We start from the raw sequence: 15644 nt of genomic DNA, 5'->3' as shown, positions 1-15644 counted from the left end.
TAGGCACTTTATAGAACTTTATGAACTTTACAGAACTTACAATATCCTTAATCACATTTGATTATTTGTACTGTTACTGATTGCTTGCTTGATTGATTGATTGAGACAGGGTCTCGCTCTGTCGCCCAGGATGGAGTGCAGTAGCAGGATCACGGCTCACTGTAGCCTCAAACTCCTGGGGTCAAGTGATCTTCCCGCTTTAACCTCCTGAGTAGCTGGGAATACGCACACACGCCACTGTGCCCAGCTAATTTTTAATTTTTTGCGGGGGAAGGGTCGGGGGGGGTGGAGTGTTTTCCTATGTTGCCCAAGATGGTCTCGAACTTCTGGCCTCAAGTGATCCTCCCGCCTGGGTCGGCGTTACTATTCTAGTCCAGCCTCCTACTTTCCCGGTAAACCCACAAGACTCCGCCCCTTTGCAGAAGCTGGCCCCGCCCATGCCCTCTTCCACGCCTGCGCCCCCCCCCCCCCCCCCCCCCCCCCCCCCCCCCCCCCCCCCCCCCCCCCCCCCCCCCCCCCCCCCCCCCCCCCCCCCCCCCCCCCCCCCCCCCCCCCCCCCCCCCCCCCCCCCCCCCCCCCCCCCCCCCCCGCCGACCCCGACACAGCAGACGACGCGCCGCGCGCCTGCGCACGGTTTCCCCATGTGTTCTCCAGCAGTCAGCAGGCCCAGCTGAGCAGCAGCCACGGACGTTGCTTGTCACCGGCGCGGCAGCCTCCACCGCCTGCTGTTGCCCTCCTCTCTCGGTGGTCTGTCAGCACAGCGCACGTCGGCATGGGTAAGAGCCGGACGAAGCGCTTCAAGCGACCTCAGTTCTCCCCTACGGGCGACTGTCAGGCCGAGGCGGCTGCGGCGGCGAATGGGACCGGAGGCGAGGAGGACGACGGGCCAGCGGCGGAGCTGCTGGAAAAGGTGAGGCGAGGGCTCCGCCGGGCCGGGAGAGCGAGACGAGGTTGCCCCGCGCGCGTGCGCACTGCTCTCCTTCTGACCCTCCTCGCTCTCCTCCCCAGCTCCAGCACCCGAGCGCCGAGGTCCGCGAGTGCGCCTGCGCGGGGCTGGCCCGGCTGGTGCAGCAGCGGCCGGCACTCCCGGGCCTGGCGCGCCGAGACGCCGTGCGCCGCCTCGGGCCGCTGCTGCTGGACCCTAGCCTGGCCGTCAGGGAGACTGCAGCCGGCGCGCTGAGGTGAGCCGGGAAGGGTCCGGGGCGGTGCCCACTTCTAGCCTCCCCCGCGCCTGGGCTGCGGGCGGTCGCAGCGGTCAGCCAGCGCCTTCTGTGTGCCACCAGGCCCTGGCCCGGTCTCCCGTTTGCAGAGATTTGAAGCCAGTCTCCAGGCTCCAGAGAACCCCAGTATCCCCGAACCACACGCATCTCATCTGTCCACCGGGCTGCTTCACCTGCAGCGTCCACCTGCTCAAGCGTCACGCCTGCGCACGTTTTACCCTCTCCAAAAACCCTCCTTAGGGTCCCTTGCTTGGATGAACTCTTCAATTCATGTGTCAGGAATCGTTCTAGATGCAGGGAATTTTGAGCAGCCAAGACTGTTGAGCGAGATCTGTTGACAGCCAAGATCCCCTGTCTTGGCACAAGTCGTGTTGATGGGGAGACAGACAGGAAGCTAGTAAAAAGGTAAAACATAATATTACATAGTGAGAATTGCTGTGGGAAAACGAGATGATGATGAGTTGGGGGTGGGAAGTTTGAATTGGGTGCTCTTGGGCCGGGCGCGGTGGCTCACGCCTGTAATCCCATTGCTTTGGGAGGCCAAGGAAGGAGGATCACTGGAGGCCAGGAGTCCAAGGCCAGTCTGGGCAACATAGCAAGACCCCGTCTCTAGAACAATTTTAAACAATTAGTCAGGCATGGTGGTGGGTGCCCTTTATCCCAGCTACTCAGGAGACTGGGGTGGGAGTATCGCTTCAGCCCAGGAGTTCGAGGCTGCAGTGAGGCATGATCACACCACTGCACTCCAGCCTGGGTGATAGAGCAAGACCCTGTGTCAAAAAAAAAAAAAAAAAAAAAAAGGTGCTCTTTAGATGGCTTGTGAACGGAGATCTGCAGGGTGAGAGAGCCAGGAGACATGGGAAAATAGGGGGAAGAGCATTTCCCACAAAGGGAGCAGCAGCAGCAAAGAAGCGAAGCAGCAGGCGGCTTGATGTGGTTAAAGAGCAGAGCGGGTAGGTAGGTGGCAGAAAAGAGCAGGGGTGGGTAATTACAGGAGGTGAGGCTGGAGAGAGAGATGAGCTGTACGATTGGTGTAGGGCTGAGGACTTAATCTAAGCAGGGAAGAGACATGCTGTAACTCACCTTTTGAGAAGGCCACTCTGCTGGCTGTGCAGAGAATGGACTGCAGAGGGGGCAAGAGTAGAAGTTAGTATTTGTAGTTCTTGTAGCTCTGTCTCTACTTGTTATTTATATTTCATTCACTGATATAGCAAATATGTATAAAGTGCCTGTGTGCTAGACACTGAGCTAGGCTGTGGGCATGGGGTAATGAGCAAGGCAATGTCTCTCCTTAAGAAATCTTAAAGTTATTGAGGGAGATAAGCATTAACCAAACAGTTACATAAGTGTATAATTACAATGAATGATAGTGACAAAGGATGCTACAGGAGGGTACAAACAAAGGGTTCAGGGAAGAAGACTCTGAGTGAGTGGTGCTGGAGGTGAGCTCTGAGGGATGAATGGGCATTCACCAGTTGATGGAGGGAAGATAGACGCTCTTCTTCCTCTAGGGAGGAAACAGCATGTGGAAAGCCCTTCCCTTCCTCCCACAGCATACACAGGCTAGGGGATCCTGGCGGATTGTGAGGGCATCTTCTGACTATCTCTATATCCTTAGGTACTAGCACAGTGCTGTGTACTCGGAAGTCATGTCTTTCCAATTAAATTTACCCAGGGCTGCTTTAGGGGGTATCATTCTCAGTAGCCCCACCTTGCTGCCCTTGCAGTTCACTTTTTCTTTTTTTTTTTTTTCTTGTTTTAGAAGCAGGGTCTCCCTGTGTTGCCCAGGCTGGTCTTGAACTCCTGAGCTCAAGTAATCCTCCCACCTAGGCCTCCCAAAGTGCTGGTATTACAGGTGTGAGCTACAGCACCTAGCCTTGCCCTTGTAGTCTTGATTCCAAGAAAAGGTCCCTTCATACATGATGTGATTTATTCACATGGGAAAAGTCTCCCCACTTCCCTTCTTGTAGCCATGTACCTGTATACTGTCTCAAACCTCAGAACTAAGTTGTTATATGACAGCGTCATCTTTTTATATCTTGTAGAACAAAGATCAGAACAGAACAGGTGGGGCCGGGCACGGTGGCTCAAGCCTGTAATCCCAGCACTTTGGGAGGCCGAGATGGGCGGATCACGAGGTCAGGAGATCGAGACCATCCTGGCTAACATGGTGAAACCTCGTCTCTACTAAGAAATACAAAAAATAGCCGGGCGAGGTGGCAGCGCCTGTAGTCCCAGCTACTCGGGAGGCTGAGGCAGGAGAATGGCGTGAACCCGGGAGGCGGAGCTTGCAGTGAGCTGAGATCCGGCCACTGCACTCCAGCCTGGGCTACAGAGCGAGACTCCGTCTCAAAAAAAAAAAAAAAAAAAAAAAAAAAAGAACAGAACAGGTGGAAATCTCTGGATTGGTTCTGCAGCATATGACAGAAACAATAAGCTATTTCCTCTGGGAAACCTTAAATATGGCTAAAAATAGAAATGTGAGAGGGTAGAAGTGTTCTGTGACATGCGATGTGGAAGTAAAACATGTTTGAAATTTCTTGTGTAGAAATCTCAGTGCTTGTGGAGGTTTTGAAGTTTGTGATGACATGGTGACTAAGGATATCATGACCCCTCTGGTTGTGCTGCTAAAAGAGGTATGCAGTTTTTACAATATCTTGATGGTAGCTTTTGGGATGCAAACTTAGAGTTTTGGTATTACTTTGGTGTTAGTGACTTTGTCTTCTATGCAAACATCCTGTGGAAATTTCATTCCTTTTCCTGGAAACACCAATCTACTCTCTTAATTGATACTAATCTCTATTATTTTGTAGCTTTATTTTTATGATAGTTAGAAAAGACCTGCCTAAAACTGTACAGACTCACTCCTTTAGATGTTAAACTTCTTACAATAAAAATAATTAGTATTTAGTCATTGCTTATTTATGTGCCAGGTATTATTTTCATGTTTTGGATATTATATAATTTAATCCTCACAGTATCCTATGAGGCAGGTATTATTCCCATTTTACAGATGACAAAGCCGAGACACAGACATTAGGAACTTGTGAAGATTACAGTAAGTTCTCATGTTTGATCTCATTCCAGTCTTATTGCATGACATAGTTCAGAGGTTAAGGAGCTTTCTCTCTGGAGTGCTTCTGGTCCGCTATTCTGAATTGATAGGTAATTTTCAGTTAAGGCTACATAAAGGATATCCAGTTTTGATGAGAGGCATCAGTCGTTTTAGAGTAATGATTCTCAACTGGGTATGATCTTGCTTCACAGGGCACAACTGGCAATGTCTGGAGACATTGGTTGTTACAGAGCTTGTGGGGTAAAAGTTGCTACTGGCATCCAGTGGGTAGAGGCCAGGGATGCTGCTAAACATCCCCAAATGAACATGATAGCCCTTCCTTCCCCAACAAAGAATTTTCTGGTGGAGAATTTCAGTAGTACCTGGATTGAGAAACCTTGCTTTAGAGTGTCTCCTGGTCTGTACTAGAGGGGCTTAAGAGCACCAGCTTTGGAACCAAGTGCTGGGGCCTGAATCCCAGCTTCACCACATGCTAATCTAACACCTTCAGCAGCCTCCCTGTACCTCACTTTCCCATTTGCAGCTGGAGATTGGCGATAATAATAGTCATCCTACCTCATAGGTTTATTGTTTGGATTAAATGATTTGATACATGTAAAAAGCTTAGAATAGTACCTTAGAAGGTGCTATGTAACAAAAAAAAACGGAAGGCGCTAGGTAGAAGCTCTTATTTCATCTTTCGTTGCCTTCTTACTGTCTTTTATTACATTTATTAGGTAAAATACTTTGTATTGATTTTGTACTGCTTGTAAGGATTCGATTGACTTGTTAACCACGGTAATTTCTGATGTCTAGCCTTTGTGTTTCATCACCATCATTACCCTATTTGTTTAATTCTTCTTTGGAACCAGGGTGCTAATCATGATATTTGGTTACAGTGTAGTGCTGGACTGGATTCAAATGAGATGTCCCTGCAGGAGAAAAAAGATCAGAACAGAAATTCTGTTGAGAACATAGCCAATGAGGCTGTGAACGTGCTGTGGAATATATGGTAAGATGCCTTCCAAACACAGCCTCCTGCTATAGCAGTACCCAGGCTGCTATTCTCTGTTATACTGTGTGGGAATCTCTGTTCCCCTTAGTAGGCCTGTTAATCTGGGATGTTAAGACTTGGTAGGAGCCGGACGTGGTGGCTCATGCCTGTAATCCCAGCACTTTGGGAGGCCGAGGCGGGTGGATCACTTGAGGTCAGGAGTTTGAGGCCAACACTGTGAAACCCCGTCTCTACCAAAACTATAAAAAAATTAGCCGAGTGTGGTGGCACATGCCCGTAATCCCAGCTACTCGGAAGGCTGAGGCAGGAGAATCGCTTGAACCCTGGAGGCAGAGCTTGCAGTGAGCCAAGATCATGCCACTGCACTCCAGCCTGGGTGACAGAGCAAAACTCCATCTCAAAAAAAAAAAAAAAAAAGACTTGGTAGGAGGTAGGATCAGGTGACCTAAGATCGACCTTCCTCCCCAATCCCTTTCCTCATTGCATCACTGCATCTTTTGTTTTACGGCTTTCCTTTCCAGTCATTGCACCTGACAAAAAATAGGAGGACTCATGACCACTAGCACCTGTGGCTCCTCCTTTCCCATGACTTCCTGCGCACCCTGAGAAAAATTTGTCTTTAAGCTGGTCAGGCCCAGATGCAGGTGCAGCTTTGGTTTGGCTCTAGACTAAGATGGGGACCACAGACCTTGGCTGGTGCTTTTCTTCCTCTCCCCTGGCGGTTACCGTCTGAGTGGGAAGTGGATGCCTAAGAAGAGCTCCCTTGGCCCCTGGAGGAAGAAGGCCACTCTCCATTCTGTGATTGTAGCAGTGGTGAGGGTGGAATGGACTTGCTACTAGGAATGGAAATGGCTAGAAACCCAACCTGGATTTACTTTTTTCTGCCCCATTTTATGTCCCACATTTCTAGCAAGACTCTGTCACAGTTTCTTATCTTCAGTCAGCAGCAATTACAGTGGCTGACCTGAAAGCACAGATGTTTCTTAGAATACAAGATTAAGTTGGATCCTGAAATGCCTATGTAGCAATCTGACCTTGCCTGTGATTTCATTTTACTGAATGCATTCCACCAGAAATATTAGAGAGATCAGATCTGAGGAAATGGCATTTGAGCAAAAACTGATGGGTGCTGTTTTTCTGTGCACCAGATAACTTTGAGTCAGAAATCGTTGCATTTGGAAATTTTTTAAAAATTTCCTTGAAAAGAGTCTGAATATATCTCCAAGGTGATTTCTCTTTTCTGAATACCTGTGAGCCCTGTATGTATCACTGAGTTACTTTTAACATTCTTGTTTCATAATTCATATTTCAAATTATCTTTACACACATATGGCTTATCTTCCTGACTAGACAGTGGTCTCCTTCATGCTACCATAACTAGGTAGGTAGGTAGGTAGGTAGGTAGATAGAAGATATGAAATATTTTTCATCACATAACAGATTTAGTTTAATAATTTAGTCAGCTCTGTTAGCTGTTAGCATGTCACGTGTGTATGTTGTATGTATGGAGGAAACATACAACATGGATATTTCCTCTGGAAACATGGATACAATTATTATAATTAGCCTTGTTTACTCTTATTTAATGTGTTTGCTTATTCATAACACTGATAGCTGTCTGAGTCTTTTATTAAAAGGTAGTATAATTTTAAAAATACTTACTGTAATTTCTCTATTGTAGACTGCAAATTCTGCTTGATGAATTTATGATTGCACTCTAAAAGGCTTGAATAAAATATAATTTTATTTTCCTTTAAATTTGTGTTTTTGTTAATGTTCTAAAATATAGTAGGTTAAAAAAATATAAATTTGTGTTTTTGTGTGATAAATATAAAGGCCTTTTATCCTCCTTTAACTTGTTATCATTGTGGTATAGAGGGAAGAAAAAACAGTAGGCTGGACACAGGGAACCTAGGTACTGGGCCTGGCTTTACTGCTGACAAAATATTTGCTCTCTGATGGGCCACATTACCGCTTGGGTCCTGGGTCTTTGCATTTATAAAATGGGGAGTTGAATTAAACGATTTACAAGATCTCTTCCAGCTTTAACCTGCTATAAGGAAACTGGCATCATAGCAAAGAGATTGATGAAAAGGTCCCACTGTGATAGGGATAAAATATAGATAGCCAGTTCTCATGTATAGTGAATATGAATGGGTGTTAGTTCCTTCATCGATAAAAATGGTGGGTGTTTGATTCCAACTCCTTGGTTTATAAAGCCTGATTTGTTTTTTTATGGATTGCTATGGTTGATTTCCTACTGTTAAAATGTGAATAGTAAAACTTTTTTTTCCCCCTTCAATTTAGTGAATGCAGTAGTAGAGCAGTGTCTATATTCAACAAAGAAGGGTGTTTGGAGATTGTGTTAAAGTATTTAAGTAGGTTTCCTACCAATGTTGACCTGGCTATTTCAGTAGGTAAGTGAAGAAAAGGTGATGACTTATTAAGAATGTGTAGCCTTGTTCAAAAATTTTCATGCAGCTTTAGTGTGTTTATTCCACTGGAGTGATTTTTTTTCTCATTGTATGTGAATGTGTAGCTCAGCACCTGTTTTTTCTGGGTCTTCTTAAATCTGTGATTAATATTAATTCTTTACCTGCTCATTCAATTTTTCTGCTTTTGGCTCTGAAAGGGAGAAAGGTAATTATGTGAAGATATGTGGTTTCTGGCCTGTTTTCATTCTTAGCAGCCTTTATTAATTCTTAAAGTTTTCATCTCCGTTTACTAAGAAACAGTAACCCACAACTACCAGGTCTTTAAGCCAGTTAATTGGAATCTAAACTTACTTAAATGTGTTATGCTACTATCTCATACTTCTGGCAGAAAACTGATGGCCTGAGTTTTGTTGAGAGAGAAAGAGAAAAAGAAGTGATTGAAATTCCACTTAGGCCTGCGTGCCTTCCGTGAGACAGGGAAGGCAAAGTCCAGCAACTTCAGTGTCCTTGGCTGCCTTGCCTTCTCTTTATTGGATTGAGGAGCCACTGGGGACCCTCAGCTCAATGGCAGCAGGCAGAAACCAGAGCATGGGCAGCTCAGCAGAATGCTGGGTGGGAGTGGAGAAACAATTGAGGGAGAGCATTTCTTTTCTCCCCATCATTACGGCAGGTGTCCAGCTGTCCCTTTGTGGAACTGCATTTCTTCTGGGGAGGAAGAAGTGTATTCCCCTGACTGCTATTTCTCTTGACTCTAATGGATATTTTTAAGAGAACAGAATTGGGGGAAAATAGTAGAATAAATACTACTGAGAAAATTTTAAAAATCATTTCTCCAAATGGAATCTTGGTGGGTTTGGGGAGCTGTGAGTAAATGGGGATTTTAAAAACAATTCAGCCATTTTTAGGAATTTGATAGGTGACTTAATCTCAGAGGACAGTTTTTGTTACAATAAGAGAATTTCAGGAAAGTTAGTTCATATGTTTTAAAAGAAAAACCACTTCTATTTTTCTGCCTTTAGTCTTACAGATTTATTTCTGTTTTTAGCTTTTCTTCCCCTTAATGAGCATTTTTGAAATGGATTAGAATAAAGTCATTTTGCATTGCATAATAGTGTTTTCCTTCTGCATGTAGCTAGATTAATGATTTTTAAAATACATTATTACTTTTACTTCTAAAGTCAAGCAATGCTTACATATAGTAAAATGAACTACAAGATTCCGTCCCATGTATTCATATAACTTTTTTTGAACTTGTATGGTAGCAATCATGGCTGTTAGCTAAAGTAAATTAGTTTCTTAATGACAAAGATACTACATTTGAATATATGTACAGAAATGCATATATATGGATTTCTATGTAAATATATTGTCGATCACAGCAGTAACATGCATTTTAAGTAATTTTGATGGGCGTGATTTAATATTTTACAGGTCTTAATTTGCTCATACTTTTATATAAACTACTTTTTTTCTTAAAGAATTATTGCTCCACCAGAAATAACCCTAACTTTGAAGGTCATGATAAATTTAAAGGAAGCCAGACATCCCAAAACCTAGGACTGTTTGCTACTGGTCCTTGATAAGTACATAAATTGAGGGTAAATTTTTTTTTTTTTTTTTTTTTTTTTTTGTGATGGAGTCTCGCTCTGTCGCCCAGGCTGGAGCGCAGCAGTGCGATCTCGGCTCACTGCAAGCTCTGCCTCCCGGGTTCACGCCATTCTCCTGCCTCAGCCTCCCAAGTAGCTGGGACTACAGGCGCCCGCCACCATGCCTGGCTAATTTTTTGTATTTTCAGTAGAGACGGGGTTTCACTGTGTTAGCCAGGCTGGTCTCGATCTCCTGACTTTGTGATCCGCCTGCCTCGACCTCCCAAAGTGCTGGGATTACAGGCGTGAGCCATCATGCCTGGCCTTTTTTTTGAGACGGAGTCTCAGATCTGTCACCCAGGCTGGAGTGCAGTGGCACAATCTTGACTTACTGCAACCTCCACCTCCCGGGTTCAAGCTATCCTCTTGCCTCAGCCTCCCAAGTAGCTGGGATTTCAGGCGTGCATCACCATGCCTAGCTAATTTTTGTATTTTTAGTAGAGATGGGGTTTTGCCATGTTAGCCAAGCTGGTCTGCAACTCCTGACCTCAGGTGATCCTCCTGCCTCGGCCTCCCAAAGTGCTAGGATTACGGGCATGAGCTACCACGCCCGGCCTGAGGATAAGCTTTTATAAACATTTATAGTAACGACATTGCCACATTTAAGAGTCTTTTTAGGCCGGGCATGGTGGCTCCCACCTGTAATCCCAACGCTTTGGGAGGCCAAGGCGGGTGGATCACGAGGTCAGGAGATTGAGACCATCCTGGCTAACAAGATGAAACCACGTCTCTAGTAAAAATACAAAAAATTAGCTGGGCATGGTGGCAGGCATCTGTAGTCCCAGCTACTCAGGAGGCTGAGGCAGGAGAATGGTGTGAACCCAGGAGGCAGAGCTTTCAGCGAGCCGAGGTTGTGCCACTGCACTCCAGCCTAGGCGACAGAGCGAGACTCGGTCTCAAAAAAAAAAGAGTCTTTGTAATTGTATTTTGTAAAAAAAAAGTGTAGATCTGGCTGAACGTGGTGGCTCATGCCTGTAATCTCAGCATTTTGAGGGGCCAAAATGGACACCACTTGAGACCAGGAGTTCCAGACCAGCCTGGCCTTGATGGTGAAATCGTCTCTACTAAAAATATAGAAATTAGCCAGGCATTGTGGCGCACACCTTTAATCCCAGTTACCTGAGAAGCTGAGGCACAGGACTTGTTTGAACCTGGGAGGCGGAGGTTGCAGTAAGCTGAGATGCGCCACTACACTCCAGCCTGGGTGACAGAGCAAGACTGTCTCAAAAAAAAAAAAAAGTATACATCTGTTCAGCATTAGAAATTTAAAAAGAAACGTCTTTTCCAGCACTGATAGGTTGGGAAGCCTCATTTGTGCATATCACCCTGAGATAAAGCATATATATTCTACAAAAGCTACATGTATCTAATGAAGTAACAATACAACGTTTTATTGATGAATTATGCTGGTATAAATTATCCAAAGCAGAATTCATTTGTTTCTAAATATTTATGTTTTGCCTTATAGCATATTGTTTGCAGACAGTGACTGAGGATAACCCAGAGCTGCTGAAGTCTTTCAGTGCTACAGCATTGAACGTGCTGGAATCAGCACTGCTTTCTCCTGTTAGTTCCATGGAATCCCTTCTATTGAAGACATTGGTAGCAGGTAAAATTTAGCCTTATGGCATAGTATACTGTTTTAGTAGCTTTTGATATGGATGTGTGGCGGCAAAATTTAGTCATTCATTTCAACACATCGGGCCTTCTGTGCTTTTATCTGTTCTGAAAATTTTAATATTTGAGAAGAGACCCTTACTTCAAGCAGTTGTCTATAGTTGTAAAGCCTTGTGGAATAGATTTGTTTTGAATTTAACAAACTACTGTTAACCTGATAAAGAGACACTGTTGTCAGGATCCCCACTTATTTATGAACCAGTGATTTCAGAAATTGACCACTTAGTTTTCCGTAAGTTTTTTTTTTTTTTTTCCACCAACTCTTTTCTCTCCAGAATCTCTGAATACAGAAGTAAGAAATTATCTGAAGGTCTGTTTAGTATGTACTTTATTTAGTTTCTGTATCTATTTTCTTCTTGCCCTTTGGCCTTACAGAGATAATTTATATTGAGAGGTTTTTTGTTGTTGTTGTTGTTGTTTTAAATTTTTTATTGTTTTGAGATGGAGTCTGGCTCTTTCACCCAGGCTGGAGTGCAGTGGCTGGCTCTGCAACCTCACCTCCGAGTTTCAAGTGATTCTCATGCCTCAGCCTCCCGAGTAGCTGGGATTACAAGCATGCGCCACCATGCCCAGCTTATTTCTGTATTTTTGGTAGAGACAGGGTTTTACCATGTTGGCCAGGCTGGTCTTGAGATCGGGACCTCAGGTGATTTGCCCACCTTGACCTCTTAAAGTGCTGGGATTACAGGTATGAGCCACTGTGCCTGGCCTGTTTTTTTTATTTTAATAGTGGTAAATGCACATGAAATTTACCGTCTTAATCATTTTGGGTTTTCTTGAGACAGAGTCCTCCTCTGTTGCCCAGGCAGGAGTGCTGTGGTGCGATCTTGGCTCACTGCAGCCTCCACCTCCTGGGCTCAAGTGATCTTCCCATCTCAGCCTCCCAAGCAGCTGGGACTACAGGTGCATGCCACCAGGCCCATTTAATTTTTTTTTTTTTTTTTTTTTTGAGGCGGAGTCTCGCTCTGTCGCCCAGGCTGGAGTGCAGTGGCGCGATCTCGGCTCACTGCAAGCTCCGCCTCCCGGGTTCCCGCCATTCTCCTGCCTCAGCCTCCCGAGTAGCTGGGACTACAGGCGCCGCCACCACGCCCGGCTAATTTTTTTTTGTATTTTTAGTGGAGACGGGGTTTCATTGTGTTAGCCAGGATGGTCTCGATCTCCTGACCTCGTGATCTGCCCGTCTCGGCCTCCCAAAGTGCTGGGATTACAGGCTTGAGCCACCGCGCCCGGCCTTTTTTTTTTTTTTTTGAGATGATCTCTCACTCTGTCACCCAGGATGGAACGCGTTGGTGCAAGCTCAGCTTACTGCAGTCTCTGCCTCCTGAGTTCAAGCGATTCTCCTGCCTCAGCCTCCTGAGTAGCTGGGACTACAGGCGCCCGCCACCACGCCTGGCTAATTTTTTGTATTTTTTTAGTAGAGACGGGGTTTCACCTTGTTTGCCAGGATGGTCTCGATCTCCTGACCTCGTGATCCGCCCGCCTCGGCCTCCCAAAGTGCTGGGATCACAGGCGTGAGCCACCACGCCCGGCCTAATTTTTTTATTTTTTAATAGAGATGGGGTTTCACCATGTTGACCAGGCTGGTCTCAAACTCCTGACCTAAAGTGATTGGCCCGTCTCGACCTCCCTGTGCTGGGATTACAGGCATGAACCACAGTGCCCAGCCACAGTTAATTCTTTGTATTTTTTTTTAGAGATGACATCTCACCATGTTGCCTACGCTGGTGTCAAACTCCTGAGCTCTTATAATAATGCCCACCTTGACCTCCCAAAGCGCTGGAATTACAGGCGTGAGCCACTGCACCCAGCCTTTAATTGTTTTTAAATGTATAATTTAGTGGTGTAAAATACATTCATATTGTTGTGCAATAAAAATCCGGAACTTTTTTTCATCTTGCAAAACTGAAACTGTACCCTTTAGACACAATTTTTCCCATTTCCCCTTCCCCCAGCTGCTGTCAGCCACCATTCCTTGACTACTCTAGATACCTCATAGAAGTGGAATTATACAGAATTTGTCTTTCTGTGATTGGCTTATTTCTTTTTGCATAGTGGCCTCAAGGTTCATCCATGTTGTAGCATGTGTCAGAAATTCCTTCCTTTTTAATGCTGAATAATATTGCCTTGTAGGTATAATACCACATTTTGTTGATCTGTTCATCTGTTGATAGACACTTGGGTTACTTTTAACTTGGCTATTGTGAATACAGCTATTGTGAAAGTGGATGTAATTTTTTTTTTTTTTTTTTGAGACAGAGTCTCGCTGTGTTAACCAGGCTGGAGTGCAGTGGCAAGATCTCGGCTCACTGCAACCTCTGCCTCCTGGGTTCAAGTGATTCTTGTGCCTCAGCCACCCAAGTAGCTGGGATTACAAGCACCCACCACCATGCCTGGCTGATTTTTGTATTTTTAGTAGAGATGGAGTCTCACCATGTTGGCTAGACTTGTCTCGAACTCCTGACCTCAAATGATCCTCCCACCTTGGCCTCCCAAAGTATTGGGATTACAGGGTGAGCCACCGCACCTCGCAAAAATGGATGTAATCTGTTCAAGTCCCTGCTTTCAGTTCTTTTGGGTGGATAGCCAGGAGGTGTTTTTATTTTTGTAGTAACTGAAAAAAAAATTACTCTGACTACTTAATGATAGCTCCTGTTCTTTTTTGATAACCAAAAAACTAAGAACCTGCTCTCATGTTTGTATGTGAGACCGACATTGGAATTTTAGTACATTCCATTCCACTCATGGAATATAAGAAGCTGCTGAGGAGAGCAGCTTAGGTTACAACGAGAGAAAGTGAAGCCACTCACTTTGTCATTTTAAAAGAAACTTGATGAGTGTTCTCTGGGTCTGCTGATAACGCAGTGTATCAGAGAAAGGCATTGTGTGCCAAGAAAGGAAGATGATTGTGCAGGGTTATAACTAAGGGCACTGCCCCAGTGCAGAACTCATTGACATTTAATAAATAATGAACAAAGGCAGTGGGGCTGAGATTTTTTGAAATTACACTGGCCTTAAAAGTCTTGTGAAAATTTAAACTTAATAAAATATTTCACAGGCATTTCTTCTCCTTATGCTTATTTTTTTCCCAGGCACAATTTGGAATCTAAAGGACATTATTCCATGCAAGAGTCAAGCAGAAATCATAAATGCCTTACTAAAGATCTTATCTGAAGTTTTGGGAATGGATGCTGGTGAAACAGTTATTCAAATGAAAGAGACTGAAACGCAAAGGTTAAAAACTGCTGCAGAGGCTGAGGAAATATTAGAGAACACTAATGGGGATGATTTGATTGAAGATGATGAAATGGAAGGAATTTCTCATAAGAGAAAAGTCAGAAGGAAAACTTTCGTTTCAGATTTACTTCCGGTAAGTCAGGTTGATGTTCTCAAATATGGATTAATACAGCTGTTTTTTTTTTCCAGCAGTTATCCTTGGCTTTGCAGAAAAATATTATAGCAAAGTTAGCTATAAAGGGCGTTTCGGCAAAAATGAGTCGTATTTTCCTGTTGATTCTCTTTATGTCATTAAAAATCTCCTAAAGGGGGAAAAGTCTTTTATCTAACGTGATAGTTTTATACACAGGAGAAGATTTCAGAGATGGGATAAACCTATCCTTTTGGAACACTTTAGAAATAGATGATCATCTTTGTAACTCTTGCATCTCCACACTTGTGTTACATACTGTCTGCCAGACTGTCTTCAGACTAAAGGAATTTGTACTTTGCCTGAATTGTCCCTTGCATTCTTGCCTCTTATTTTAGTATTTAGCCTTATCAAGGTGGCAAACCAAATCTTCATTTATCCACTACTGATCCGCAGAGGTTGGGTAACTGTGAGATGAATGATGGTTTGTAGTTTTCTTGGAGTGGGTGATGGTGGCATAGTTGTGCTGGTAGTGTGATACTGCAGTAAAGGGGAGCAATCTGGGGTGCAGGAAGCATTTCAGCTGACAGTCTGCAGAGAGAGAGCCGTATTTGGGGAGAACACTTTGTTAAGGAGGAGAGCAAATAGGAAAACAAGGAACACAGTGACTGAGGCTTTATTCATTCAGGTTCACATTTACTGTGCTCCTAATGTATGCCAGGCACTGTGCTAGACACTGGTCATAAAAAGATGATTAAGATGTAATTTCCAGCCTTCAGGAACTTCCTCCGTGTTGGGAAGACAGACACATAAAACCATGGCTCTAAGGCCTGTGCCGAGAACAGTGCTGTGGCCCTGCATAGATTTCTAAGGGAATGGTATCTGTAGAGTAGGCCCTTGTGACTCAGCCTTTATGGGAGAGCTAAGGAAGAGGCTGCCAGAGAGAGCCTTTTGGACACAACATCTGGGGCGACATAAAGGAGGGGGTAAGAAAAAGCAGGTTAGTGTTTGGAGAGCGCACTCAGGCAGCTGGAGGAAGGAAGAGCACAAGGGGCCTGGCAGCAGGAGGACCAGTCAGGAGGCTGCCAAAGGACAACGAAGGCTGAGTTGGGAGGAGGCAATCATGTCCTCTCATGCTTACCTGTGTTCATGATGTCTCAGGAAGCATAAATTGATGGTGTTTCAAAGAAATCAAAATGTAGATAGAACCACTTTTCCCCTCATATGAGCAA

At 44.8% G+C, this 15644-nt stretch overlaps 1 protein-coding gene across 3 annotated transcripts in view; it reads left to right on the top strand.

The window, feature by feature from the left end:
• The first annotated feature begins 583 nt into the window (after nt 1-583).
• Nucleotides 584-15644, top strand: part of HEATR3 (HEAT repeat containing 3) — a 46950-nt gene continuing 31889 nt past the window's right edge. Inside the window, exons 1-7 of one of the 3 annotated variants that reach the window (XM_050774818.1) lie at nt 584-910; nt 1009-1181; nt 3769-3856; nt 5175-5287; nt 7598-7707; nt 10840-10980; nt 14138-14415. In XM_050774818.1, the coding sequence (XP_050630775.1) occupies nt 773-910; nt 1009-1181; nt 3769-3856; nt 5175-5287; nt 7598-7707; nt 10840-10980; nt 14138-14415 (1041 nt within the window). In that variant the 5' untranslated portion in view covers nt 584-772. Of the gene's footprint in view, nt 911-1008; nt 1182-1210; nt 1626-3768; nt 3857-5174; nt 5288-7597; nt 7708-10839; nt 10981-14137; nt 14416-15644 lie in introns of those variants that run through there. The other 2 variants (XM_050774817.1, XM_050774819.1) reach the window with 2 other exon arrangements.

This window comes from Macaca thibetana, chromosome 20, assembly GCF_024542745.1.
Source record: "Macaca thibetana thibetana isolate TM-01 chromosome 20, ASM2454274v1, whole genome shotgun sequence".
Taxonomy (NCBI): Eukaryota; Metazoa; Chordata; class Mammalia; order Primates; family Cercopithecidae; genus Macaca; species Macaca thibetana.
Note: the sequence above shows the minus strand (reverse complement) of the source record. Positions and strands in the feature narration are given on the sequence as shown.